The sequence below is a fragment of the Erinaceus europaeus genome, chromosome 19 (genome assembly GCF_950295315.1).
Source record: "Erinaceus europaeus chromosome 19, mEriEur2.1, whole genome shotgun sequence".
NCBI classification, from domain to species: Eukaryota; Metazoa; Chordata; class Mammalia; order Eulipotyphla; family Erinaceidae; genus Erinaceus; species Erinaceus europaeus.
Window position 1 is genome coordinate 31,241,707 of NC_080180.1, and position 25,382 is coordinate 31,267,088.

The 25,382-nt window shown below is 53.6% G+C and overlaps 2 protein-coding genes and 1 long non-coding RNA gene across 7 annotated transcripts; all 3 read left to right on the forward strand.

Annotated features, from left to right (window-relative positions):
- Window positions 1-43: 43 nt before the first annotated feature.
- Window positions 44-15,270, forward strand: PDLIM2 (PDZ and LIM domain 2). 5 transcript variants are annotated; one of them, XM_060178822.1, is made up of 10 exons: window positions 44-64; window positions 2,927-3,021; window positions 3,579-3,730; window positions 5,881-5,950; window positions 6,053-6,204; window positions 6,365-6,443; window positions 12,346-12,431; window positions 12,612-12,739; window positions 14,010-14,127; window positions 14,859-15,270. In XM_060178822.1, exons 2-10 carry the CDS (start codon window positions 2,929-2,931, stop codon window positions 15,028-15,030), a joined length of 1,050 nt encoding a protein of 349 aa, XP_060034805.1. In that variant the 5' UTR covers window positions 44-64; window positions 2,927-2,928; the 3' UTR covers window positions 15,031-15,270. The 5 variants fall into 5 exon arrangements, with proteins under 5 accessions (XP_060034805.1, XP_016046323.1, XP_060034806.1 ...); XM_016190837.2 differs by lacking the exon at window positions 44-64 and adding an exon at window positions 1,450-1,599; XM_016190835.2 differs by lacking the exon at window positions 44-64 and adding an exon at window positions 1,466-1,613.
- A 6,600-nt stretch (window positions 15,271-21,870) lies between these two features.
- Window positions 21,871-23,092, forward strand: C19H8orf58 (chromosome 19 C8orf58 homolog). Its single transcript, XM_060178824.1, has 4 exons — window positions 21,871-22,189; window positions 22,459-22,599; window positions 22,710-22,812; window positions 22,915-23,092. Exons 1-4 carry the CDS (start codon window positions 22,043-22,045, stop codon window positions 22,956-22,958), a joined length of 435 nt encoding a protein of 144 aa, XP_060034807.1. The 5' UTR covers window positions 21,871-22,042; the 3' UTR covers window positions 22,959-23,092.
- A 124-nt stretch (window positions 23,093-23,216) lies between these two features.
- On the forward strand, window positions 23,217-24,180 carry LOC132534629 (uncharacterized). Its single transcript, XR_009546356.1, has 2 exons — window positions 23,217-23,264; window positions 23,762-24,180. It is a non-coding gene; the product is annotated as an uncharacterized LOC132534629 (long non-coding RNA).
- Window positions 24,181-25,382: the final 1,202 nt, after the last annotated feature.

The following is a 25,382-nucleotide window of genomic DNA, read 5'->3' on the forward strand; positions in this document are numbered from 1 at the left end:
AGGAACCTGAGGCCACTGGGAATGACACCTACCATCACAGAAGTGACTTAACTAACTCCCCCAGGTCAGAATGGCTTCAAGTAGGACACAATTTCCTTCTGTGAGGTCACTTCACTTAGGGCCCACAGAATTTTTTTTTTTGAGTTTTGTAAATACCCAGCTACCAGAGTAGAAATCCTTTGTGTGAACCTAGAGATGATTCTAGAGACTGGAGTACAGTCAGGAGCAGAGAGAGGTGCTCTGCCACAACCTGGAGGGAGGAGTAGTGAAAGGAGGGAAAGGAATGCGGTCACTCAGGCAATATTCAGCACACATGGAAGGCAAGGCCTGCCAGCCATTGTGATGGACCCTGGGGATGGAGTAGTGAGCCAAACCGAAGCCCACTCCACTCCCCAGAGCACCTGTCTGCTGGCAAGTCTTGAGGGGAGGGCAGTCTGCACGATAGGAGGGCGTGTTTTCCCTTTTCCACACCCTGGGAAACTGAGGTGCAGAGGACATTGCCCAAGGTCACAGCCAGAAGATGTGGGTCTGGCTTTTGAAGCTAAATTGTGTGCTCCTGAGTTCCTGCCTGCAGTTCCCTGAACCCTCCTGGGGCTTTCAGACTCGTTGGGGAGGTAGAACAGGTGCGTCAGGCCAAGTGGCCACAACAGGAGGCATAGAGCCGGTGAAGAGACATGGTTCTCAGTGGCCTGGGCACTCAAAGTTGACCAGCAAGTGCAGGAGACAAGGCCCAGGGGATGGGTAGGTGAGAAGGGTGGCCTGGACCGTGGAAGGAATGACTCACACCTGTGGCAGGTAAGTTCCAGCTGTGCCCACAGGTGTGTGCTCCTGCCAACAGCGGTGGGGGTGCAGGAGTGAGTGGCTCTGGTGCCCCAGGCTCCCTGGGCGAGGGTTGCCAGGCATGGCTCTGGGGGAACCATTCACCTGGTGATTCTGAGCTGGCAGCTGGGGCTTCCCTGGAGCGGACTTCTCCAGCTCCCCACAGTCTGGCTCCCAAGTTGATCCTTGGGGCTGCTGGTGGCCTTGGCCAGGGCAGCGAGTAGTGGAGAAGAGGGTGTGCATGGAGAGCCCTGGAGTCCAGGCACTTCTAGTACCCGCCCCTCTCTTCTGGGCCTGGCTGGTCTCCCCAGAAGGTGCAGGTGTGTAGGCAATGCTGTGATCCTCTGGCCTCTGACCAGCTAACAAGCAGCATTCAGGAAGGTAGTTGATGGCAGAGTGGCGCATTCTGGGTTATTGGAGACAGATGGTGCTAGAGCCTCCTAGATGTCTGGTGTGCCCTGGCCTGAGGGGGCGGCAACCTGCGCAGAAGGAAGCGGGGCTGTCACTCTGGGCTAGGAGGATGGGGGCCAGAAGGGGCTATAGGGAGCACCCCTCCCGAGTGGGGCGCGGGGCCAGGTGGCAACACAGGGGAGGGCAGCTTGGAGGAGGCGGCTTCCCCGGCAGGGGCGGCGGCAGGGGCGGCCCCGGGATCACATGGGTGGAGGCAGGTCCCGCAGTCCCGGGCGGGCTCTCCCCAGAGTTGGTCCAGAGTCGGCAGGAGCGGTGTCTCCTCGCCCTCTCTCTTCTGGCCCTGCCCGTCCCGACCGCCCAGTCCAACAGGTGAGAGGAGCCAGGTGAGCAGCGGACCCACCTGCACGCGGCCAGCACCCCGCACCATGGCGGGGGCTCCAGGAGCTTGGCGCTTGTACCTTGCCTCACCACCCCCCGCCCCCGCAACCGGTGCTCCCAGGCTGGGCTTCCTGGCCGGTGCTGTGGCTCTAGCCCCTGGCCCGCGGGTACTTTGGCCCCGGAGCCGAGGGGTTGCTGGGACTGGGTGAGCCGGGTCGACGGGCTGGGCACCTCCCGGGACAGCGCGGAGTCCACTGCAGGCTCAAAGGTCGGAGGCTGTCCGGGCGCCTGGGGCAGCCAGCCTGGGGCAAGCCCTGGGTGGGCCTGGGCGAAAAGGGGAAGCCAGTCCTGGGGGAGAAGGCAGCTGCCCCGGGCCTGGGTGCCTCTCCTGGGTGCTCTGCAGGGTGGCTGTGGCTGGGCTGTGCTTCAGAAGGTTCAGGCCTCCACAGGGTGGGTGCTGAGCAGGGTGGTGGCCCAGTCTGGCATTGGGCTTCCTGCCCCCTCTGGCTCCCATTGCATAACTAGAGGCTCAGGAAATCCTACAAGGATGGGGGCACGGCCACTCCATTGCCTGGTGGCAGTGGGTGGCAGCCCCGTGGCCCCGCCATCAGTGACTGGGGTGTGCCCTCAGCTGGACCTGTCGGCCAGTGCCAGGCAGTGGGCGTGTCCAGGCTGGCAGACCATCCCTCTACTTGCTGGGTGTTTGGGGGGAGATAGCAGACCCCAGAGGACATGGGAAGCCCTGTCCAGCCAGCCTGGACCATGATGCCAGGGCCTGGGCACGCAGCCAGGAGATCCCCAGAGGCCCTGGCCTCACCTCGCCAGTCCCTCCCAGCCAACCACTTGAACAGGCAGTGGTGGTGCCACCCCCTTCCTTGCTGTCACTTCTGTTCCCAGAGCCCTGCCCTCCCCCAGAGTGGGGAGGAAGTACCTTGTGCTGTGGGTTTTGGGGACAGGAAGCCAGCACTAGGGGGACTTAGCCCTGATGGTGGCAGAAAGGGAGGGAGGAAGCACTGATACCTCCCACCACCTGCCTGAAGCCTGCACACCCTTCTTCAGAGCCCTTGACCTGAAGGCTGCCTCCAGGGAGCCCCCCACCCCACCCCCTTGCTGAAGATACTGAAGTGGGAACTCAGCCCTGGCTTCCTAGGCTTGGGGGAAGTAAAACTGGGGGGGGGGGTGAGGGAGGGGTTTCATCACTTCCTCTCTGTACTCTGCCCACCCCCAGGCCCTAACTGCCTGCTCTGCTCCTGGGACTCCTCTTCAGCCTCTCTCGGTTGCTGGGCTGGCCCCACCTCTTGGCCTGTCTTCCTTCTAGGTATGGCGCTGACTGTGGACTTGGTGGGCCCGGCACCCTGGGGCTTCCGAATAACTGGGGGCCGGGACTTCCACATGCCCATCATGGTGACCAAGGTAAGGGATCCCCCCACATTCCTCAGGTCTCTACAGAGTCCTTTTAAGAGTTGTCTGGGACAGAGCTGAGGGGCCTCAGGAACAGGCATCTGGGGATTGGGAGGGTGTTGGTCCTGTGCAGGGCCTGTTCCTTTCTTCTCAGTGATTGACCCCACACCTGCTGATGGCCATGTTGCATGGTTTCTAGTACTGAAGGCCCTGAATTCTTGGCAATTTATTTCCCTTTGGCCACACCCTGGCCAGGGGACTTCTACTGAGGACCTGGATGCATGCAATCGCCTGCAGGGGGCAGTGTGTACGGGCAGGGACCTCTGTCTCTAAGTACTTCTGAAGTTGTAACTGCATGTTCTGTGGGAAGCCCAGAGAGAATGCCAGTGCAGGGCTAGGGGTGGGGCTATCGCACCAGAGTTTGTGGGGGACTAACTGAGGAACAAGGGGTGATGGGAGAGGGGGCACTGGCCTGCAGGACAGAGAGAGGTTACTAGCCCCCATCCCAGCCTGAGTGGCCCTTCTGTGACCAGGGTTGCCTCAGACCACTGGCTCTTCATTCACTGCAGGTGACTGAGCAAGGCAAGGCTGAGGCTGCCAATCTCCGGCCTGGAGACATCATTGTGGCCATCAATGGGGAGAGTACAGAGGGCATGCTTCATGCTCAGGCCCAGAGCAAGATTCGCCAGAGTCCATCGCCCCTGCGGCTGCAGCTGGACCGGTAAGAAGCCCTCCTCCTTCACTTCTAGACTGACTTCCTGGGCCTTTGGGCTCAGCTGTGAGAAGGTCTCTGGCTTCATGTCTGTGGCAGGGTGGGCTGAGGAGTGTCCCTGTGCCCAGCTGGGCACACAGCCACAGACTGGGCAGGCTGGCAGAGCCACCTAGATACCCGGGTCTGACTGGTTCCTGAGTGTGCGGGGTTCAGGGTGTGGGCATTAAGTGGGTTGAAGAGGGGAAAGGTGTGCCTAAGGCTGGGCCTTTAGGGCCCTCACCTCCCAAAAGGCTGTGGCTTTTGTGCAGGTTCCATGGAAGGGGGAAGGACTGGAAGGCTCACTCTGTCCAGAGCTCCCTCTCTCTCCACATTACCCTCTGAGTCCTGCTGGTACAAGCTCATAAGTTTTCTTCTTGGATGCCAGGGTTGGGGGGGGACAGGTGGCTCCCCAGAGTGGCTTCCTAGGGAGTGAGTCACAGGGCAGGAATTCTGGGAGATCTCCCAGCCAGGGCCCTCTGGTTGGGCCTTGAACCTGAGTCAGGCACTTCTACCCTCTCTGCCACTTTCCCTATAGCCAGGCTCACTCCGACCTCAGCTCTGGATCCCTCTCCCCACCCCTGTGGCTCAGAGCACTGCAGAGTTGCCCACCCCCAACACCAGGTTCTCACAGCCCAAGGCCTCCAGTGATTCTTTTGTGCCACTTGGCTCAGGACTGTTTGTAGGAGTGGGACTAGGGGGGTGGTAGGGTGTGGGGTAGGTGAGTGCCTCATGGCATCTGGGAAGAGAACCAAAATCCACAAGAGGCCGAGGTACAGTGTGGGAGCAGGGACACAGCCCCCTCATCCCAGGGAAGCTTGAAGGAGGAGGACCTGAAGCTGGAGGGAGGGGGATCTGGCCAGTGCCCTCAGGCCCAATTCTTCCATTTCTTCGTTGATTCAGCCCTGGTCCCAGCCTCAGAAACACTCAAAAACTGGTGGCAGGAATCAGTGCTCTGGGCCAGATCCCAGGTCAGGCTCCACTCACCCTGACCCCATACCCTCCGCAGGGAGACTAAGGCTGCCATGGTATGTGGCCACTGAGGTTCCTGCTAACTCTTTGAGATGTGGCCAGACATCCAGGAATGGTATCCTGGGCTGGGCTAGGATGGCGACTCCCCATTCCACCAGCTCCCCACCTCCATCCCTGTGCAAGACTCCAGGGGCTGGGGAAGGGCTCTGGGGGGTGTAGTTCCTGGGGAGCTGGTCTTGCTGCTGACGACTGCCTGGAGAAGGGAGACCCAGGCCACCCTATGTCTCACCAGGGACATGCTTACAGAAGGGACAGAAGGGACCCTCTCAGAGGCATTCTGGCCATCAGCAGCAGAGCTGGTGGGGGACAGGCCTGGGGCTGGGGCTAGTGGGCAGGTGGCCCAGCCACTCTTCAGATCTAAGGCATTGGGCAGCTTCCTCCCACTCTAGCTGTCAGTTTCTCCACTGACTAGATAAAACCTTCCCCTGAATCAATCTACCAACTGTTGAAACTAATGATAAAGCCTGGGTAAAAAAACAAACAAACAAAAAAAAAACAATAAAACCTAGGAATGAAAGGGGGGTCATGTAAGGTATTTTGGAGAAAATTTGCTTTTATTGAAATGCTTTTTTAAAATTTTATTTATTCCCTTTCATTGCCCTTGTTTTATTGTTGTAGTTATTATTGTTGTCATTATTGTTGGATAGGACAGAGAGAAATGAAGAGAGGAGGGGGAAGACAGAGCGGGGGAGAGAAAGACAGACACCTGCAGACCTGCTTCACCACTTGTGAAGTGACTCCCCTGCAGGTGGGGAACTGGGGCTCCAACCGGGATCCTTATGCCGGTCCTTGTGCTTTGTGTGGCGCCACTTGCGCTTAACCCGCTGCGCTACAGCCCGACTCCCTGAAATGCTTACTGAAATTCTATCTTTTTTGCTTTTTGGTGCTAAACAAAACAGCCCTTTCTTGTAAAGAAACAACAGTGATCACTAGTGACAGTAGCTTGCTATAAATTTGGCAGAGGGCTCATTTGGGCATTTGACTAGTCTTGGGACCCTGGTGTGGGAACAGCTGAAATCTGCAGCTCCTGCCATATTTGAGGGAACCCTGGGGCCCCCGAGTGACACCCACCTCCCTGTCCTTGTCCTCAGGTCTAGAGCTGCCTCTCCAGGACAGACCAATGGGGAGGGGTCTGTGGAGGTGCTGGCAACCCGCTTCCAGGTAGGACTGTGCATCCAATACCTTGAATTGGGGGTGGGGTGGGGATAAGAGCAAGGAGGTGGGGCACAGGTGACCCAATTCCTTCTGGCCATCTTTTCACAGGGCTCAGTGAGGACGCAAACCAACAGTCAGTCTTCCTTTCCGTCTTCCTGCTCCAGTCCCACCTCCCTAAGCCCCAGGTCTGGCAGCCCCTTCTCTAGCTTGCATCCCAGCAGCCCACATCCCCTGGCAGCAGAGGTGATGATAGGCCGCAGGTGAGCATGGGGGTTGGGGGCCTGGGCCCTGGCTGTGGGGTATTGGGTAGGCCTCTCAAGGTCTCAGTAATGGGGTTTAGGGGCCTGTGGAGCACCCCCTTTCCCTGGGGCAGGCTGGGTGAGGGCCCTAGCATCCACACCATCCATCTCCCCATTTCAGTTTCCAGAGCTCAGCACTCTTCCCGAGCCCCCCTGCTGCTGACTGCTTGTCCTATGAGGGCCGCCCTGGAAGCCTCCAGGTGAGGAGGCCTGGGGGCAGGAGGCAGGTGGTGCCCATGGAGCTGCTGGTGCCTTGTCCCACCTGGGCAGCTCCTGTCTCTTTGGGTGACTGTACCCTAATGGCGGGTGGGTCCCAGGTGGCCACCCACTACTGCCATCCCCTTCCTGCTGGCAGCCTTCCTTCTGGAGTGTTTCTCTTGGGCCGCACGGAAATAGTTTTGCTGCTGTTGTTGGGATGATTCCCTTTGGCTCTGGCGGCATCTCTTGAACACATTCCTCCCGGTTCCAAGCACCATGCCCGCCCCCGCCTCCCACCAACCCATCCCCCTTCCTCCTGTGACTCAGCGAAGAGAACCATCCTTGAGGTTGTAGTTCTGTCTGTCCACCTCCCCCTCCCCCAAATCCCACTGTCCACTGGTGACAGCCTGGTGGCCTTGGTAGCATGTCTCCTTGAAGGGCAGAGGTGAGAAGTGAAGGCGGAGGGCTTCCCAGAGTCCTGGGCCACAGCTGGTGGGGTCTGGCTTGTGGGGGGCATGTCCAGCCTGTGGGGTGAAGGGGACGAGGCCCAGCTGCTGGAATCCTACCTCCGGGCTGATTCTGCATTCCAGAAAGGAGAGTATCTGAGGCGACTGGGGGAGGGTGCTAGACACTGAGGGCTATGGAGGAGGGGTCCTCTGGGCCCCCCACACTAGGAGCACCCTGGTCATCTGGGTCTATCCAGGGACTGACCAGGTGATATGACCCCCCTGCCCCTATCTTAAACATTTTTTTAAATTATCTTTATTTATTTATTGGATAGAGACAGCCAGAAATTAAGAGGGAAGGGGTGGGACAGAGAGGAAGAGACAGACACCTACAGCACTGCTTCACCACTCATGAAGCTTTCCCCCTGCAGGTGAGGACGGGGCACTCGAACCTGGGTCCTTGTGCATTGTAACATGTGCACTCAACCAGGTGTGCCACCACACGGCCCTGCCCCTATCTTTAAAGAAGTAAAAATGTAGCTTAAACACTTAAGTACTGTGGCTTTAATTATAAGCACTTGAGACATTGGGAGGAGCAGCCAGGAATGGGCGGGGCAGCCTAACAGGTTTCTGCAGCGATCCCACTGAGTGGCTTGGATGTATAGGGTTTTCAGAAAAGTCATGATGCATCTTTCTATGATTTCCTGTGCAAAAATGCATCATGACATTTCTGACAACTCAATAGATCAGAGCGTGTCTGGACCAGGGGCTCTATGCTGGGGAGACTCTGGACTGAAACCCACCAGTTAGGCCTCAGGCAGGGCAGGACAGGGCCAGTCCATTCCACCTCCTTTCTTGAAGGGTCTCCAGTGTGGGCATTGGGGTGGGGTGGCATGACAGACACTTTGGAACCTGTTGGAAATACATATTCCCAGGCCTCAGTTTAGATATTCTGAATGGGATTCAGAAAAAGGAGTGGTTGGGAGCAACAGTCTTCTTTCTTCTTAAGTGTTTTTATTTATTATTTATTTATGGAATAGAGAGAGAAAGAAACTGAGAGAGAAGAGGAGAGACAGACCTGCAGCACTGCTTCACTGCTCATGAAATTTTCCCCTTGCAGCTAGGGACCAGGGTCCTTGCACTTTGTAACATGTGCTCAACCAGGTGCACCAATTCCCAGTCCTCTTTTTTTCTGCTTCTTTCCTTCTTTCTTTCTTCATTTCTTTTTTCTCTATTTCTTCCTTCTCTGTCTTTTATTCATTGTTCTTATCATGAGAGATACAGAGAGAAAGAGGGAGAGAGGCCAGAGCACTGCTCACCACTGGCATATTGTGTTGCTAGAAGTTGAACTAGGGACCTCAAAGTCTGAGGCATGAAAGTCTTCAGTATAGACATTATGCTGTCTCCCCAGCCCCCAGTCAGTGTTTTTTGTATTGATCATTTTACTGGGGGGAAACTATCACTGTGGTCCCAGGTGTGCAGCTTCTTAACACCGCACCCTACACCAAACCCTCTTTCACCACACGGCAGTGGTGCTCACCCTATTATCTCCCAGGACCTCATACACCCAGCAGAGTGCAGAGAGGAGTCCTGAGTTCATCCTTCCCCTGATGTCACATCAGAGGCCCCTTACTTTCTCAGGGTCTCGGAGTCAGACTCGACTTCTCTAGCCCCTTTCTGTGACCTTAACAGCCCTCTTCATTCCTTGTGCAAATATTTATGGAGCAGCTGCCTTGTGGCAGGCACCCTTCTAGGCTCTGGGGATGCATTAGTAGAAAAACAGACATTCCTAACCCTGCTAAGCCTGTGCTCTGCTTAACAAATGCTCTGGGGTCGTCAAGCGTGGGAGTCACCCAGTCCCACCGCTCCCTTTGAGTGTCACTTTGCACTTTCTTTCTTTTTATTTATTTACTTATTTTTTCACTTTGCACTTTCATATCTTTTTTTAAAGGGTTGATTTATTTTGAGGAGAGAGAAACAAGCAGACCAGAGCTCTGCTCTGTTACATGCAGTGCTAGGGATCAAACCCGGGACCTCAAGTCCCACATTCTACCATTGAGTCATGCCCCTGGCCACACTTGCATATCTGAAAGGCTCTGAGAAGTCTCATGGGAAGTGACCTGGGGGGTGGGCGGAGGTAGATAGCATAATGGTTATGCAAAGAGACTCTCATACCTGAGGTTCTGAAGTCCCAGGTTAAACCCCCTCACACATACACCCCATAAGCTAGAGCTGATCAGTGTGCTCTGGTAAATAAAATTAAAAAAAAATTAAAATAAAAAAAGGAAGTGGTAGTACGGGAGGTGGCACAGTGATAAAGCTTTGGACTCTTAAGCATGAGGTCCCGAGTTTGATCCCCAGCAGCACATGTGCCAGAGTGATGTCTGGTTCTTTCTCCTCCTATCTCTCTCATAAGTAAATAAAATATTTTTTAAAAAAAGGAAGTGACCTGGGGGGGTGACATCATGAATAAAACATTAGATTCTCAAACATGAATTTCCAAGTTTGAACTCCTACCATTGCATGTGCCAGAAATGATGCTCCTATTCTCTCTCTCTTATTAATAAAGTATGTTCTAATAAAATTTAAAATATATATTTATTTTAATGAGACAGAGCCAGAGACAAGGGTACTGCTCAGATCTGGCTGATGGTGGTGCTGGCAATTGAACCTGGGACTTTAGAACTTGAGGCATGAGAGAGTCTTTTGCAGAACCATGATACTGTTCCCCCAGATCTGTAAATAAAATGTAAAAAGTCCCATGAGAAAGGGCTGGTAAATGGTTCAGATGGTAGAGTGCAAATGTTACCATGTGCAAAGACCCAGGTTTGAGCCTCAAGTCACTACATGGGAGCATCAGTGGCGGGGGGTGGGGGGTGGGGAGGGGCACAACTGCATGATCAGTGGAACAATGGTGTAGTGGTATCTCTCCTGTTTCTCTTCTATCCCTGTCTCTCACTCTCTACCAGTAAAAGGGGAGTAACCACCAGGAATAGCAGAGTTGTGCTAAAACTGAGCCCAAGCTATAACCCTGGTAGCTATATATATATAATAAAATAAAATAGCTCCCCTTGGGAGTCGGGCAGTAGCACAGTGGCTTAAGCGCAAGTGGTATGAAGCACAAGGATCCTGGTTCGAGCCCCCAGCTCCTCACCTGCAGGGGGGTTGCTTCACAAGTGGTGAAGCAGGTCTGCAGGTGTCTGTCTTTCTCTCCCCCCTCTGCCTTCCCGTCCTCTCTCCATTTCTCTCTGTCCTATCTAACAATGAAGACATCAATATCAATAATAACTACAACAATGAAAACAAGAGCAACAAAAGGGAAAATAAATAAATATAAAAAATTTTTTAAAAGTTCCCCTGGAGTAGCCTCAGTCCTGTACACTTTGAGGGGCGTTGGCTATGGCTGAGCTCTTGAGCTGATGAACAACTTTTTATAGGGCTTGGAGGTAAAAGGTCCTTTTCATGCTGAGGAGGTGAAAGATTTCTTTCTGTCCCTCCCTGAGCTGGGGAGGAGAATGAAAAAAGACAAGAGTGCTTTGAGTGAGGAAGTAGGTCTGCAGGGAGCACTATGGGTCTGGTGGCCCCAGGTGGCAATGGCCTGGGCCTTGTTGCTGGTTCCTGAGCCCAGAGTCGTAGGACATTCCTGTCACAGCAGCGTCCTTCTGGAGACTAGAAGCTGCCCCCTAGGTAGGCACATGCTCTGGAGGGCAGATGTGACCAGAGGCTATTTCCTCTGCCCAGCCCGAGTGCTTGGCTTTGGAGGGGAACCTACCCTGAGTTCAACCCTCCCTCCCAGCTGACTGCTGCCCTGTGCAAGGCACACACTGGCCTGTTCAGGACAGCTGACATGACCATCTTTCTGAGTGCCTGGTGCCACCATCCTTCTGGAAGAAACCTTCCTGACGGTTTCTCGATGGGCCAGCTTGTGGTTCATCGGTTGATGACAGTGGCACTAGGCAGGCCCTGGGGCCTGTGGAAGCTTCTCCCCCTACCTCTGCCCCACACCCTAATACCCTTTAGCCTTGTCACCTATAGTGTGATTTCCTAAATAGGGGCAATCAGTCTGGTAGGTGAAGGTCATGGACTGAAGGCCTAGGACTGTTTTCTCAAGGTTCTCAGGTTCCTACTTTTAGCTGCATGCATAAAAATTTTCATTTGGTCCCATACAATGCCCTGACTTTTGAACTTAAAAATTGAGAGAATTAGGTTGGGGGTTTAGCTCAGCCTGTTAGAGCACCACCTGCTTGGGGCCCCAGAGACTGCTCAGATGAAATCATTTTTAAAAAGATGGAGAGCTGGAGAAATACCTTGCTAGGTAGGGTGCCTGCCTTTCCACATATGTGGTTCCAGGTTCCAACTTGGGGGGTGCTGGGATGGCACTAGAGGAAGTTTCTTTGCCGGGGTCTCTCTCTTTATGCATGTGTACCTGCATAAAGAGAGAGACCTGCACAGACTTTATCTGGATGAAAGTCAGCCTGGAACAGTGAAAATCACACCTGTACAGTAATCACACCTGTGGCATCAATATAAAGGCAGAGCCAGCAGGTGGCTCACTGGGTGGAGCACACACTTTACTGTGTGTGAGGACCCGGGTTCTACCCGGGAAGCATCTGGGTGGGGGAAACATCACAAGCAGTGGAGCAGTGCTCCACTGTGGTATGTCTTCCTCTCACCTTTTATCTAGGGGAAAGAAAAAAATTTGGCCATTGGGAGCATTGAAGTCATGCAGGCCTGAGCCCCAGGGATAACCCTGGTTGGGAGGGGGGTAGGTAGAATTGCTTTTCTCCTGACTGGCATGGGCTCCATTGTTGTTATCTCCATGGCTGTATCCTTGGGGGGCAGGGGCAGGGGAAGCAGTGAGCTGGGAGGCAAGACTTCATGTTAGGGAGCAAGTGTAAGAGCCTACTCAAGATCTGAGGTGCATGGTCACACACATGAGAAGGGGCGCTATTGCTGGGAAGCAGGCTCCCCCAGGTTCTGTGGGGTAGGGTACCCTTCCTGGGAGGGGCTGGTGAACCCAGACCCTGGCCCATCAGGGCAGGATGTTAGGAGTGAGAGGGACCCTTTCCCCTGACCTGTTCCCTGCTTCCCCCTTCTTCATTTCCTTCCTCACTCAGTCCCCCTCCCCCCTTGTTCTATTGGGCCAGAGCCTGGCCTCAATGTGTAACGTCTTTGGAAACACATAGCATGTGTGACAGGGGTGAATGCATGGTGTCCCTGCTCAGCTGTCACCTGCGAGCCTGAGCCTCCCAGACCCCTTGCGGAACACTCATTCCTGCTTCGCTCCCCTCTGGCTGAACCCTGGTGTCCCTACTGCCTAGGTTGTTCGGAGGGGTCTGCTGGTCCACAGGGGTCGGGCGCCCCCTGGTGTTGGGCTTGGGAGCAGCCGGGCGTGGCAGCCCATAAGGGGCGCGGCCCGAGGCGGCGCTGACTCCTCCCCTGTGCCTCTTGCCTGCAGGCAGGCCTGGGCCGCGCTGGCGACTCGGCAGTGCGGGTGCTGCCACCTTCCCCAGTGCCCCGGTCCGGCGCCAGCCCCCGGCTCAGGTACCAGTGGGCGTGGGAAGGGCGGGCTGGATCCTGGGAGGGCAGGAGAAGAACTGGCTTCCAGGAGAGAAATGGGGGTTTGACTATGAGCCTTTCCTCTTGCCCCCAGAATCTATCCCCCTATTGTTTGTCCTAACACCAGGGTAGGACCCAAATTCTGGCGACTTCCCTTCCCTGCAGTGTGGACATTTTGGAAGAGGATTCCGAAGTCTTCAAGATGCTGCAGGAGAACCGAGAGGGGCGGGCCCCGCCTCGCCAGTCTAGCTCCTTTAGGCTCCTGCAGGAAGCTCTGGAGGCTGAGGAGCGAGGTGAGCTGGCGGGGCAGCCGAGGGGGCAGCCGGACTGGGCAGGTTATTGAACATTTCTTAGTGTTCATCATGGGAGCGGGCTCTGAGAATGTGCCTTTGTTCTGGGTGTGTGTGCGGAGCGGGGAGGTGCAGGCTTGCCAGAAGGTTCCAAGGAAAAGATTAAGGCAGCAGTGGGGCCTACAGGGGCTGGGTCTCCAAGAAGGGTTTCATGGAGGAAAAGAAGTTTATTTGACTTGGTCTTAGAAGAAACGCCAACAGTTTAGCAGACAACATTCAGACTGGCAGCAGCATTGTGGAGGCTGACACCATGTGCTTTGGGGTCTGGCAGCATTTTGGTTAAGTCCCACAATGAGGCCTTAAGGGGCATACTGTCCCAGGAGGACTGTTAGTGCCAGGCAGCAGTGACATACTGAAGCAAGTGACACGGAGACATGGCTCTGGCTAGGTGTCCAGTGGCTTGTCCAGCAAGCATGCTGTCTCATGGGCCAGACCCCAGTGTGGTCACAATATGCTGGCTTTGTTGATTGGGATGGACAGACCTGCTCAGCTCCCAGGGAAGACACCGGTGCTCTCCAGGGCTGTGTGTGTTTGGGGGGCACTGCCTCAGTCCAGGGAAAGAAAAGGAGATTCATACTGTGGTCTCCTGCGGTGGGGGTATGGGAACAGGCAGGAGCAGAGTTTGAGCATCGATGGCTGGTATTTGGTTCCAGCTGTGATGTTTCTCACCTGTGGGTGTTGGGGTTGTGGAATGAGGTTGGACATTGAGCCCTGTGCAAACTGAGGAGAGCTAACAGGGAATAGCAGTGGGGTTTGGGGATCACAGAGGGGTGGGGGCTTTGACACTGGAGCCTTCATGTCCTTGACTGCCCACAGCCACCCAATAGCACCTGTCTCCTAGGAGTTCCAAGGTGTAGGTCCAGTGGTGCATAGAAAGACATTTGAAAGTGGCTATTATTGGCTATCACCATTGGCTAATATCAGGATTGTTCTCCAGTCAGAGAGCTACCTTAGTGGGTAGGCCATATGCTTTGCCATGCCCCTGGCCCAGGTTCAAGCCCTGGCACCACATGGGAGTCCAATGCCACCAGAGGAGACTCTGGTTCTGGGTATCCTCCCTACCCCCCTAGCACTTGGCCATCTCATCCAAGGAGATGGTGTCACCACCATCCACTCTCACAGACACTAAGCCAGAGCAAGTGTCCCATCATAGACATGCAGCCTGGCTGTTGCCACTGTCTGCAAACAGTGCTGATTGTCTGTCTCTGCCCAGGTGGCTCCCCAGCCTTGGTGCCCAGCTCGCTGAGCCCACAATCCTCCATTCCCAATCCCAGGGCTCTGGCCACCCCACCCCAGCTCCATACATGTGAGAAGTGTGGCGTCAGCATCACGTGAGTGTGTGTGTGTGGAGGGGGGGATGCTCTCTGGGAGGGCAAACAGACCCTGTGTGTGTGTGTGGGGGGGTGGAATTCTCCTAGCTGCACCCCTCCCTCTCTGCTTCCTAGGAGGTATGGGAAATGCCTTTGATTTCTCTCTAGCACCCTAAGCCTCACAGGCACTGCCTCCTCTTGCTCTTGCTTCTCTTAGCCCCTCGGGAACAGGGTGGACCTCTTGAAGGGTGTTCTTTTTATGGGGTGGCAGCCTAGGGCAGCCACACTCTGGAAGATTGCCCCAGCCCTCTCCCCCCAGCACCCACATTTCTCAGTTTGGTGCTGGGAACCAGTGCACCCCCATACCTGTGGGGGTGTCAGCTTTTCTCTTGAGGAGGGGGTACTATTGTCAGCTCTGTGTGGACACAGCACAGTGTGTACATAAGTGGGTGACCCCTAAAAAGAAGCAGCAGACCCTCCCATCCTGGTGTTTACTGGAAGGTTGCTTGGTTCACCCTGAAAATGCAGGATGGCTTTTTCTGCCTTGGGGTATTGGACCAGCACCTTCTCTTCTCCCTAGCCTTTCTGTGCCTCTCCTTGGATGGGTGAGGGGCTGCCAGAGTCCTGAGCCCAGGAATGGGTTTGGGAATGTTCCCAGGAGTGGGTGCCCCCCCACCCAACACACACACACACACACACACACACACACACACACACACACACACACACACCTCTAATGGTTCCTCCCCCAGGAACCAGGCCGTGCGCATCCAGGAGGGGCGGTACCGCCACCCGGGCTGCTATACCTGCAGTGACTGTGGATTGAACCTGAAGATGCGCGGCCACTTCTGGGTGGGGGATGAGCTGTACTGCGAGAAGCATGCCCGACAGCGCTACTCGGCGCCCACCACCCTCAGCACCTAGGCCTAATGCCAGTGGCGAGGGGCCTGATGGGGCCTTCTGTCCCTGGGTTAGGCCAGGGGCGGGAGTTGCCTTGGGCTGTGGGTGTGACTACAGCTTCACCTTCCAAGCTCCCCCTGCAGGACGGGTGTGGCCCCAGAATCTGCGGTGGATGGGCACTGTGTCTATACCTTTGTGCCAAGTGGGCTGGGTGTACCCTCTGTATAAAGTTCTCCCTTATAAATATATACATGAACAAATAGAGTGATCGTTCATCTTTCTTCTCCTCCTCTCCCACCTCCCAAGTATCTTCTCAGCTTGGGGGTGACTTTTTTTTTTTTTTTTTACTGCCACCAGCTGGAGCTTAGTGGTGGCACTATGAATACACTCAACCTGGTGGCCATTTTTTCCTTTATTTTTTCTTTCTATTTTGATGGATAGGACAGAGAGAATTTGAGATGGGAAGGGGGAGATAGGGAGGGTGGTGGAGGGGATGGATGGTGGCATATCTGGTCAAATGCACATAGTACGAAGCCCAAGGGCCTGCACAAGGATCTCAAACCCCTGCTCCCTACCTGCAGGGGTTCAGCTTCACAAACAGTAAAGCAGGTTTGCAGGTTCTCTCTCCTATTATTCCCCCTCCTTAATTTCTCTCCTATCCAATGAAAAAAAAAAAAAAAAACGGCTACCAGGAGCAATGAAATAGTAGTGCTGGCACCAAGCACCAGTGATAACCTTGGAGGAAAAAAAAAAAGGGAGAGAGAAAAGGAGACACCTGCAGACTTGCGTCTCTGCTTGGGAAATCTCTCTTCTGCAAGTGAGTAGTGGGATGGGGTGGAGGGTGTGTGGCTTAAACCCAGGTCCTTGTGCATGGTAATGTGTGTACTTAATGTTCAGACCTCATACTTTTTTCTTTTTCCATTTATGAGGGGAGTTTAAAGGTTTACAGTAAGGTTGTTGACACAGTGGTAGGTAGGTGTCTGCAGAACACTCTTACTGCCAACTTAGCACCTTTTAAACAAAATTATTTTTATGGGGGCCAGGAGGTAGCGCAGTGAGTTAAGCGCACATGCACAGACCACCATGGGAATCCCAGTTTGAGCCCCCCGCTTGCTACCTGCAGGGGGGTCACTTCACAAGTGGTGAAGCAGGTCTGCAGGTATCTGTCTTTCTGTCCCCCTCTTCCCCTTCTCTCTCGATTTCTCTCTGTCCTATCCAATGACAGCAATAATTACAACAATAATGATAACAACAACAATGATGAACAAGGGCAACAAAAAGGGAGAAAATAGCCTCCAGAAGTTGTGGATTTGTAGTGCAGGCACTGAGCCCCAGCAATAACCCTGGAGGGAAAAAATATTATTAGTGATTTAATATTGATTTACAAGATTATAAGATAATAGAGGTAAACTTTGATACAATTCCCACCACCAAAGTTCTGTGTCCCAGCTTCTCCATTGGAAATTTTCCTATTCTTTATCCTTCTGGGAGTATGGACCAAAATTCTTTTAAATATTTATTTATTCCCTTTTGTTGCCCTTGTTGTTTTATTGTTGTAGTTATTGTTGTTATTGATGTCATCATTGTTGGACAGGACAGAGATGGAGAGAGGAGGGGAAGACAGAGGGGGAGAGAAAAAAATATACATCTGCAGACCTGCTTCACTGCCTGTGAAGTGATTTCCCAGCAGGTGGGGAGCTGGGGGCTTAAGCCAGGATCCTTATGCCAGTCCTTGTGCTTTGCATCACGAGCGCTTAACCTGCTGCACTACTGCCCGACTCCTGGGCCAAAATTCTTTATGGGGTGCAGAAGGTGGAAGGTATGGCTTCTGTAAGTGCTCCTCCACTGAATATGGATTTTAGCAGGTTGATCCATATTCCCCAGACTGTTTTTCCATCTTTCCCTAATGGAGTAGAGCTCTGGAAAGGCGAGGTTCCAGGACACATTGGTCAGGTCGCCTGCCCAGGGAGGTCATGGTAGTGTCTGTAACTTGGTGGCTGAGGCTGTAGCTTAGCACCTTTTTTATTGTTACACATCAAGACCCCAAGACTCTCTTCACCCCCTTTCATCCTCTCAACCCCTCCTTCTTTAGAGTCTTGCTTTGGTGTCATATGTAAAGATCTCTTTTACTTATTACATCTGAGAACGTTTCAAATAAGGTGGTGGGGTTATGGTGTGGTGCAGTGCTCACTGTGGTACATGCATTCCCGGAGAGCGAACCAGGAACCTCAGACATGTAAGTCCACTGCTTGACCTATTGATCCATTTCCCCAGCCATGAGGAGTATTTACTTCCACAACTAGCTCCACTGAATAGGCTTCTTTTGGGTCAAAGGTTTTCTAGAACCCTTTTCAAAAGAGACACACATTTTCTGGTATCACACTGGTGGTTCAGAGGAAGCAGTTTTATCACGACAACGATATGTAGCCATACTTCCTGACCACCTGGAGTGTAGATTTTCTCCTGAGTCACCTGGCCCTCCCCTCCCTCATATCAATATAGGGCTTCCTTGCTGCTGTTCCAGCCCCTGAGGAGCAACAGCAGTGGAGCCCCACAGTTGTAAATTGATGAGGCTTAAGTTCTCGTTGATAAAAGACCACAGGTGGTGTTTCAACTGGCAGACTGCCAGACTAGTACCAGCTGCTCTCAAGTCGGTTCAGACTTTTAGCCCCAGGAATCTCCTCTTAAGTCCCTCTGTCCATGAGCCACACATATTTGCTCTCACCTGTGACTTGGTGGGTTCCTGGAGTGATCCTAGTCTTATCTTGTATTCTCAGGTTGGGTTAGGAGAGGAGGCAGTTTTAGATATGAGCTTCATTTTCACTTTCATATTATTAGAGTTATTACCAGAGCACTGCTGAGCTCTAGCTTCAGGTAGTGTCAGGCATTGAACCTGAGACCTTGGAGCCTCAGGAATGAGAGTCTTTTGCATAACTGTATGCTATCACTCCATCCAGGAGTGCGCTGCTTACCAGGAGCCTGGGAAGGGAAGAACCATTGGAGTGGGTTGAGGAGAACCCCACCCTGAGGGACCAGCACCCACCAAGAACCTAGTCTCAAAGCCTGAGGGACCCAGCTGGCCTTACTGGTGGTTCATTTGAAGAAAAACTGTACAAAACAGTGCTAGGCATGCCTGCCCTACCCATTACTCCCCCCCCAATTCCAGCACCCCCCACCCCCCCCACCCCCATGGGTGGTAGCCACAGCTTGGTTTTCACAGAAAAGATCAAAGCCTACCTGAAAGGGGGCCTGGCTTCTTTCTGTCCCAGTTTCCTGCTATCTGGCTGGCTGGGAAGGAACCTTTGTGGAGACTGGTGTCTCTTCAAGCACTTGATGATGTAATTTACTCCTTTATATCATTGTCTCCCCTATCACCTGGATGACTGCCTTGATTTTTACAGAGAAGATCAAGGATTTCTGGAGCTCAGGAGCCAGAGGTTGGACTGGTCTAGATTGCTGCCTTGGCGCCACCTAGTGCCAGGAGAGAGGAAATCTCATTTCTGTTAAGTCCTTGGTTTCTGCTGCAACCAGATTCAGCTTTTTTCTTTTGCTTCCCTGAAGATAAGTGGCAGAGACTGAGCTGGCAGGAATACAACCACGCTGAGTGGAAGTAGGAGCTTAGAGGCAGCAGGGAGCACCCAGGAGCATCCCGAGTTCAGGGGCCCTCTGTGAATGGATGGACAGGCCTTGGGCAGGTGGAGGGAGAAATGCTGGGCTGAACACTCCTTTTTGGGCCATGGTTGAAAATGATACAGAGATAAGACTGGTGGGGGGTCAGGAGGGAGCTGGGGGCCTTGACTTCCAGAATAAATAGTTTTATTTTCACCCCAAGGTTCTGGAGACACATTGAAAAATGATATAGGCAGGACAATACCATGAATGACAAGTTGGAAAGGAAGGGGTTGGATTATGTACAAATTTTAGGGGTTACAGATCCCCACCTGTCCCTATGCCAGCCTAATGTGTGGAGTAGTATGACATGTGGGAAATGGGGACAGTTGTGGAATGAGGAGGCCAGTGACTCCTTAAAGGCCTTTCTCTCACAGGCTGCAAGTTTTCACGTTCAAACCCAACTCCTCAGTGCTGACAAGTGGCTGTCCTCCCAGAGGCTCCAAGAATTTCATTTCTAGACATCTCCATGGCCACACAGCCAGTCTGAACTTGGAGCACACTTCTTTGGAAGATGGAGTTACTAAGCAAAGCCGTTTGTGAACAGAAATAGTTGGAAGCAGCCTGGGTGCCAGGGAATGAGTCCAGAGCCTTGTACATATGCACACTACTGAACTGCCTTCTAGGCCCATTTTTTAAATTCTATATTAAAGAGATAGACAGACAGAGAATTGGGAGAGGGGAGAGGCATCAACCACTGCTGTGGAGTTCTCTTGGTGCTGTCCGTGGTGCTCTCAGGTGGGCCTGGGAATTGAATCCACTGCTGCATGTGTGGTAAGGTATACACTCTATCCACTGAACCATCTCCTGGGCCCATCCTCTTTGATCCAAACATAGTGGCTAGTTGGTGGGGGGGACCACTATGATTTTTCTAACGCAATGCCTTCCTCTACTTGTTTTCCTGCACTTGAGAAATGACTTCAGGAATGATAGCAGATTTGAGTTAGACTTGGCCTGAGACAACTTTTACAGCCCACTTCAGTAAGTAATGATAAAGTGATTTTCCTCAAGTTAAGTAGCTAGAAAAGTTAGTGCCAAGAGCATTGTGGGTGCTCAGATGCTCAACCTTATGATTCTGATGCGAGAATCTTCCTCATTCTTGTTGGAGACCTGAGGAAACTGAGGGGCAGGTTGCTGGGAAGGGGAGAAGCTGGCGATAGAAACTGGGGTCTGGCCTGTCTGGGGGTGCTCTTGCTTCTGCATCACCAGAGGCAGTCTTCCAGGTCATGAGGGAGTCTCCAGCCCCCCTCCCAGTATCTCTAGGCTGAGGGGAGCTGCCCTTGGGCCTCTGGCTTGGCCCTTCCTCCCATGGGGCCAGGGCCCAGCTCAGTGCTGAGCTTTCAGGAAAAGCACTTCCTGAAGCTGAGGAGGTTAAAGGCAGTGGGCACCCCTGGCCTCTGAGGGATGACCCTCAGGGTTACTCTTGACTTCAGGCATCTGCAAAAGGGAGATTATTTTCTTGCTTCTCTGCTTGGGGTGCAGGAAGAACTGGGGGTGGCCATGCAGGGTCCTCAGGTGAGGCTGAGCTTGGTCTGGGAGGGCACACATTGGAGGGAGAGGAAGGAGAAAAGGAAATGTTTGCACCCTACTATCCTCCTGAGGTGTGTGTGTGTGTGTGTGTGTGTGTGTCTGTCTGTGTACATGGCCTGGGGAGGGTGTGTGCACCAGGGTGGGCTGGGGAGCCTTCTCCAAGCCCACACAAAGCTTTTGCTGAGACACTGCATTCCTGCTGGCCTGACTTCCTGTCCCACACACATTCCAGCCCCAAGTCACCTCAGGCTGGTTGGAATCTGCCCCACATTCTCCAAACTCACCCTCTCACCCTGGAGGAAGCCACCGGGCTGGCTGGTCCTCCTGCCCCTGGAGGGTGGGAGCAGCTGCACTGGGGTCTAGCACAACCGGTGGGAGGAAGGGTTCAGAGCCAGGCGTCCTGATGGGTTGACACAAGCAGCTTCTGCCAGCCCAGCTTTCTGCCCCCCATCCTCTGTGTCTGGAAAAAGGGGATGTAGGAGTGCTGTTCCGGAGTGGGTGGAGGATTCAGGGACAGGCCTGTAAGTCAAGGGACTGTGAGAGGTCACCCTGTGCTCAATTCTCTTGTTTAGTACTTTAGAACCGGGTAGTTTGTCGATGATGAAGGTACCTGCTCAGGGCGCCTGAGGCTCGGTAGGAAGCTGAAAAGTGCAGACGGAGGTGGGCTGAACCTCTGCGTAAACAGCCACTTCCTCCAGGCTTGCCCCCCCCACTTCCTCCCGCCCCCACTACACCCCCCCCCCCCAGCTTCAGTCTCTCTCTAGGCTGCCCCTCCCCAGCCCCTCCCCGGCTCAGGTGTGGGCGCGGTCCTCAGCTGCCTCTTTTCTGCGTCGTCAGGCCCGTTGCTTCTTAGAACCCACCAGCCTGGTCGACAGCTTTCTGGGCCCCCTGCCCCACTTCTTCCCTCCCGGGTTGGGGTGGGGATCGGGCAGCTTGCTTATCCCCGCCTGCCCTGTGGGCTTGTTGCACCCCAGAGATGGAAGGGGACCCGCCACGGAGAGGTGGCGTACCCCGAGGGCCCGTCAAAGTGGGGGCGCTTCCCGCGGGGTGGGGACTCGCCCTGGAACCGCTGCCCCGGCCCGCCGGCAAGTAGGGCCACTTCCTTCCGTGCTCCGCCCTGTGCCCCTCGCCCTTGTATTTCTCGGCCTGGGAGACCCTGCCTGTGATTTGGGGTGAGGCCTCGGGCGGGGGGCTGCGCAGGGACTGCAGACCAAGCTCGGGAAACCCGCCCGGCTTGCGAGTCCTAGGCGCCCCCTATCCCACCCCTCGCTAGGAGTGTCCCAGGGGCACGCGGGGCGGCAGTGCCGTGTGGAGCAGGAGGCGCTTGTTCCCGGTGGAGCCACGTGGCAGCCGGGGTGAGTCTCTTCCCAGGCCGGAGTAAATGACTAGAGGTCCCCAGACACCTGGGCTGCACTGTCCACTCTCCACCCTTCACCTTGGGCCCAGACACTCCTCTCCGGGGAATGCTGCCCCTGACAGGAATGCTGGGGCACGGTCCTGGCCAATGCTGACTCCCCCTGCAGATCGGCCTGGCCAGTGCTGTTGTGTGGAGTGTGTAGAGTGCCTGGAATCCCCAGCTCCTACAGAAGGCTTCCAGATGCAGCTCCCCGGAGCTCCTGCGACCTTGCAGAGCTGAGACCTGCTCGCAGGCTGGCACCCACTCTCACCCTGGCCTCCAGAGACCCAGAAGTGGAGGTGGCAGGGGGGGCTCAGGTTGGCCTTTGTCAGGACTCTCTGGACTGTGAGTCCATGGGGAGCCCCGAGTCCAGCTGAGCTTTGTCGGCTTCAGGCCAGCCGCAAGTTGGAGCAGGTGCTGGAGAGGTCCCACCAGCTCAGGATGTCCCCTGCCAGTCTGTCACAGCGCTATCAAGCCCATAGGCCATCTAGCAACCCTGAGGGGTGTGTGTCCCTTTTTGGAGCTGGAAAACAGGAGGTTACTGAGGCAGGAAAGCACTCAGAAGCTGGTCTGCATGAAGCAGAGGTGGTAAGAGTGGGTGAAAAGTGGGTGGAGATGGTCCTCCCACAGGGGGCTGGTGGGGGCCCCACTCTACTTTCTCTGGAGTGCTTTTGGGGTGAGGGCATTCCTTTCCCTTAATTTGGGTTGCTTCACTCCACTCCCAGCCTGATGGGTTGTCATACTTGGCTGGGAAGTGGGAGACCAGTTGGAAATGTCACCTGTTATCATCTGCAGCTGCCTGGGGGCAGGAATGGGACTGAACCCTGAAATTTCTTTGATCTCACTCTCTCCCACAGGTGGGGCTCATAGGACCTAAAGCCTGGGCCTGCCTCCCAGGGCAGGGGCTCCGCTACCTGGAGCACCTGTGCCTTGTACTAGAGCAGATGGTAAGGCTCCAGCAGCTCTACCTGGAGCTGCAGACCCAGAGGCTTCCTGGGGTGAGTGAGTGGGGGAGAGGACAGGGGAGGAGTGTCCCCAGAACCAGCACTCTCTTCAAAACAGCCACAACCCTCTGGCTAGCTCCTAAATGTGTGTCTTCCATACACAGGATCTTGAAGAAGACTCAGAACCCCCAGCTCTGGCCTCTCATGCCCCAGGCAGTGAGGTGCATCAGAGGTCATGGGAGCTGCTCAGCCAGACACAGCAGACAGGTGAGGGCCAGCTGTATCATTTCTGGTGCCCACTTTATCCAGCAGGTCCCTTGAGGCCCAGCTTGATGGGTGGTTCTCTGTTCTTGCCCCTGGCTAACCCAGTGTCCTTTCTGAAGGGGCAAAAACAGCTTCATGCCCAAAGGTGAGTGTGCCCAGTGCCAATTGTCTAAGCCCATCAGGGATCCCAGCAAAAGCAGCTTACACTTTTCCATCCTCTCAGGGACACAAGGTAGGTGGAGAATGTGTGGGGGCAAGAGGGAGGACAGGATGGGAAGGATTGGAAAGTATGGACCAGAAACCCTATTTTAGGCAGATGACTATCCTTGGTAGCAAGTATGTCTAGGTGTGTTGTAGAGAAGGACTCTGTAGTGACCCCCCCCCCCCAGCTACTGCTCAGCCGGATTCACTCGCCACCCAGAGCCCCTTGCCCCTCCTACTGATCATGCCTGCAGGTGAGTCCTGTAGTCCAGGCCTGATTGGGGCAGAGCGAGGTTTCTTAGGTTGTCCTTGCCTTTAGAACAGACACAATAGTTTGAGTGCCATCCTTATAGGTGGCACTGGAGACTGAGCTGAGGAGGGAAATCATTTTCCCAAGGTCAATGTCAGAACTAGAAGATGGAAAATCTGCTTTCCCCGCAAGCCCTTCACCCTCTAAGATAAAATTAAGACCACTTACCTTTTTAATTTTTTTTTTGGTGGTGATGGGGGAGGCAGGGGTGGCAGGAGGGTAGTAATGAGGGAGGCAACACAGGGGCCCAGACAAAGCATTCCAGAGTGTGATTTTGATTATGTTTGGAGGGCTCTACTGGATAATTCTCTGGAGAGAAGAAAGTCCAAGTCAATTAATTAATATTCTCAGGCTCCAGATAGTTGATGTCAAACTCTGGGTCTGTTTGTCTCCATTTTGTTTTCTGTCTTCTGGCCTAATGCTCCCTCTCCTTTTCCACAGGATTGAATCAAGGGATCTTCCTGAGGGGCCTCCAAGTAGCCTCCTTTGGAGGGCCTTTATGCCATCATTAGTGGCTAAGAAGTGATGAGCTAAAGACTCTTCTGTCTGCTGACACTTTCCAGTGCAGGGCTGTGGCCATGGATGGAGGTGGCAGTGAGGTCTTTTTGCCTCACCTCTTGCCATATGACTGCTACTGAGCACTGCCATGAAAAGTTGCAGGTGGTTCACCCGTGTCTCTGGGAAGAGAGCTGAGTTTTTTTTTTTTTTTGTCTGAACAGCCTGGCAAGAAGAGGTCTGGTACTCTGAGAAGCTCCCATGCTTGGCAACACCTAGAGTTCTCCTGGAGCTCCCTGGGCTTAGGCAATGCAAACTAATTTATTGATCAGGCATCTATGGAATATATAAGCCTTGCTAATCTGTCTCTGTATCATAGATTTGTGTTTATGCAAAATTTATATATATATATACATACATACACACACACACACACACACACACACACACACACATGGCTGTCTGTGTTGTGAAATGCCTACATCCAGCCATCTCTCCTGAATCATGCATACCAAGGGCTGCTCTGAAGTGTGAGATAACTGCTGAAGCATAGGACTGATCATCATTCTTCAGTAGGCAGTTCTGATCTAGAGTCCTGGGCCTGTGTTGACTGCCTCTGCATTGAGTTTGCCCATGGAGCATATTCCTGTGTTGGGAAATGGGAGGGCCAGAGAACATGTGGAACAGTGACCCTCAGGGTGGAATCTCAGTTGCTTTGTTCCACTGTTGCTTTTACACACCATGACACCAGAAGCCTATTTTAGCTCTTGATAGTCTTTTCTTGTTAGTCTTTTCTGAGTCACTGCTTCCTACTTAATTTAAAGAATTATTTAATAATGATGCCTGCCCTACCTACCTCACAGACTTGTTATGAGGAAAAGATTAAATTCAAAGTGTTCTGCACATGTCTCAAACTGCTTTGTGAATATTTAATAGGAAAGGGGAGGGCATGACTTTTGGAGGGAGGTTAGCCTGGGCAGCTGAAAGGGAGGTCAGAGAATAATAGGGGACTATGATTGCTAATGGGGAACTAGGATTGCAAGTGGGAACTAAAATTGTCAGTGAGCAGGGGCCAAACTTTGAGCAGTCATTTTATATCTCTTGGGTCTCATGTCTGAGATTTAGGATGCTAATTCCTGACCTGCCTGCCCCCTTCTAGGGTGGTCTGAGGACTGAAGAAAGTCTCCGTGACTCTTTTTGCAAATGTCTAATGTTACGGTGGCTTGCCTTTAAGGTTCCAGCCCTTTGTTAATTGAGAAAGGGGATGTTTAGTCCCTGCAGAGGGGAGGTGTGTGTGGGTGCCATCAGTGGAAAGGTGGGATGAAGTCAGTCTTTATACAGCAATGCCTCCTGGACATAACCACTGGTCAGGCATCTAGGCCACTAGTTAGACTCTAATCTAGGCGGGCTGTCTTGTTGCTGCAGTTCAGGACTTCTAGAATGAGACAAGATGGGAGTAGCAGGTGTTCTCCCATTTTGGGGGGTTAGGAGAGTACAGCTTCAGCTGTCTTTGGGCTAGGAACTAATTTTCTAAAGTTTCCTTTTCTAATGGGCCAGATAAACGAGA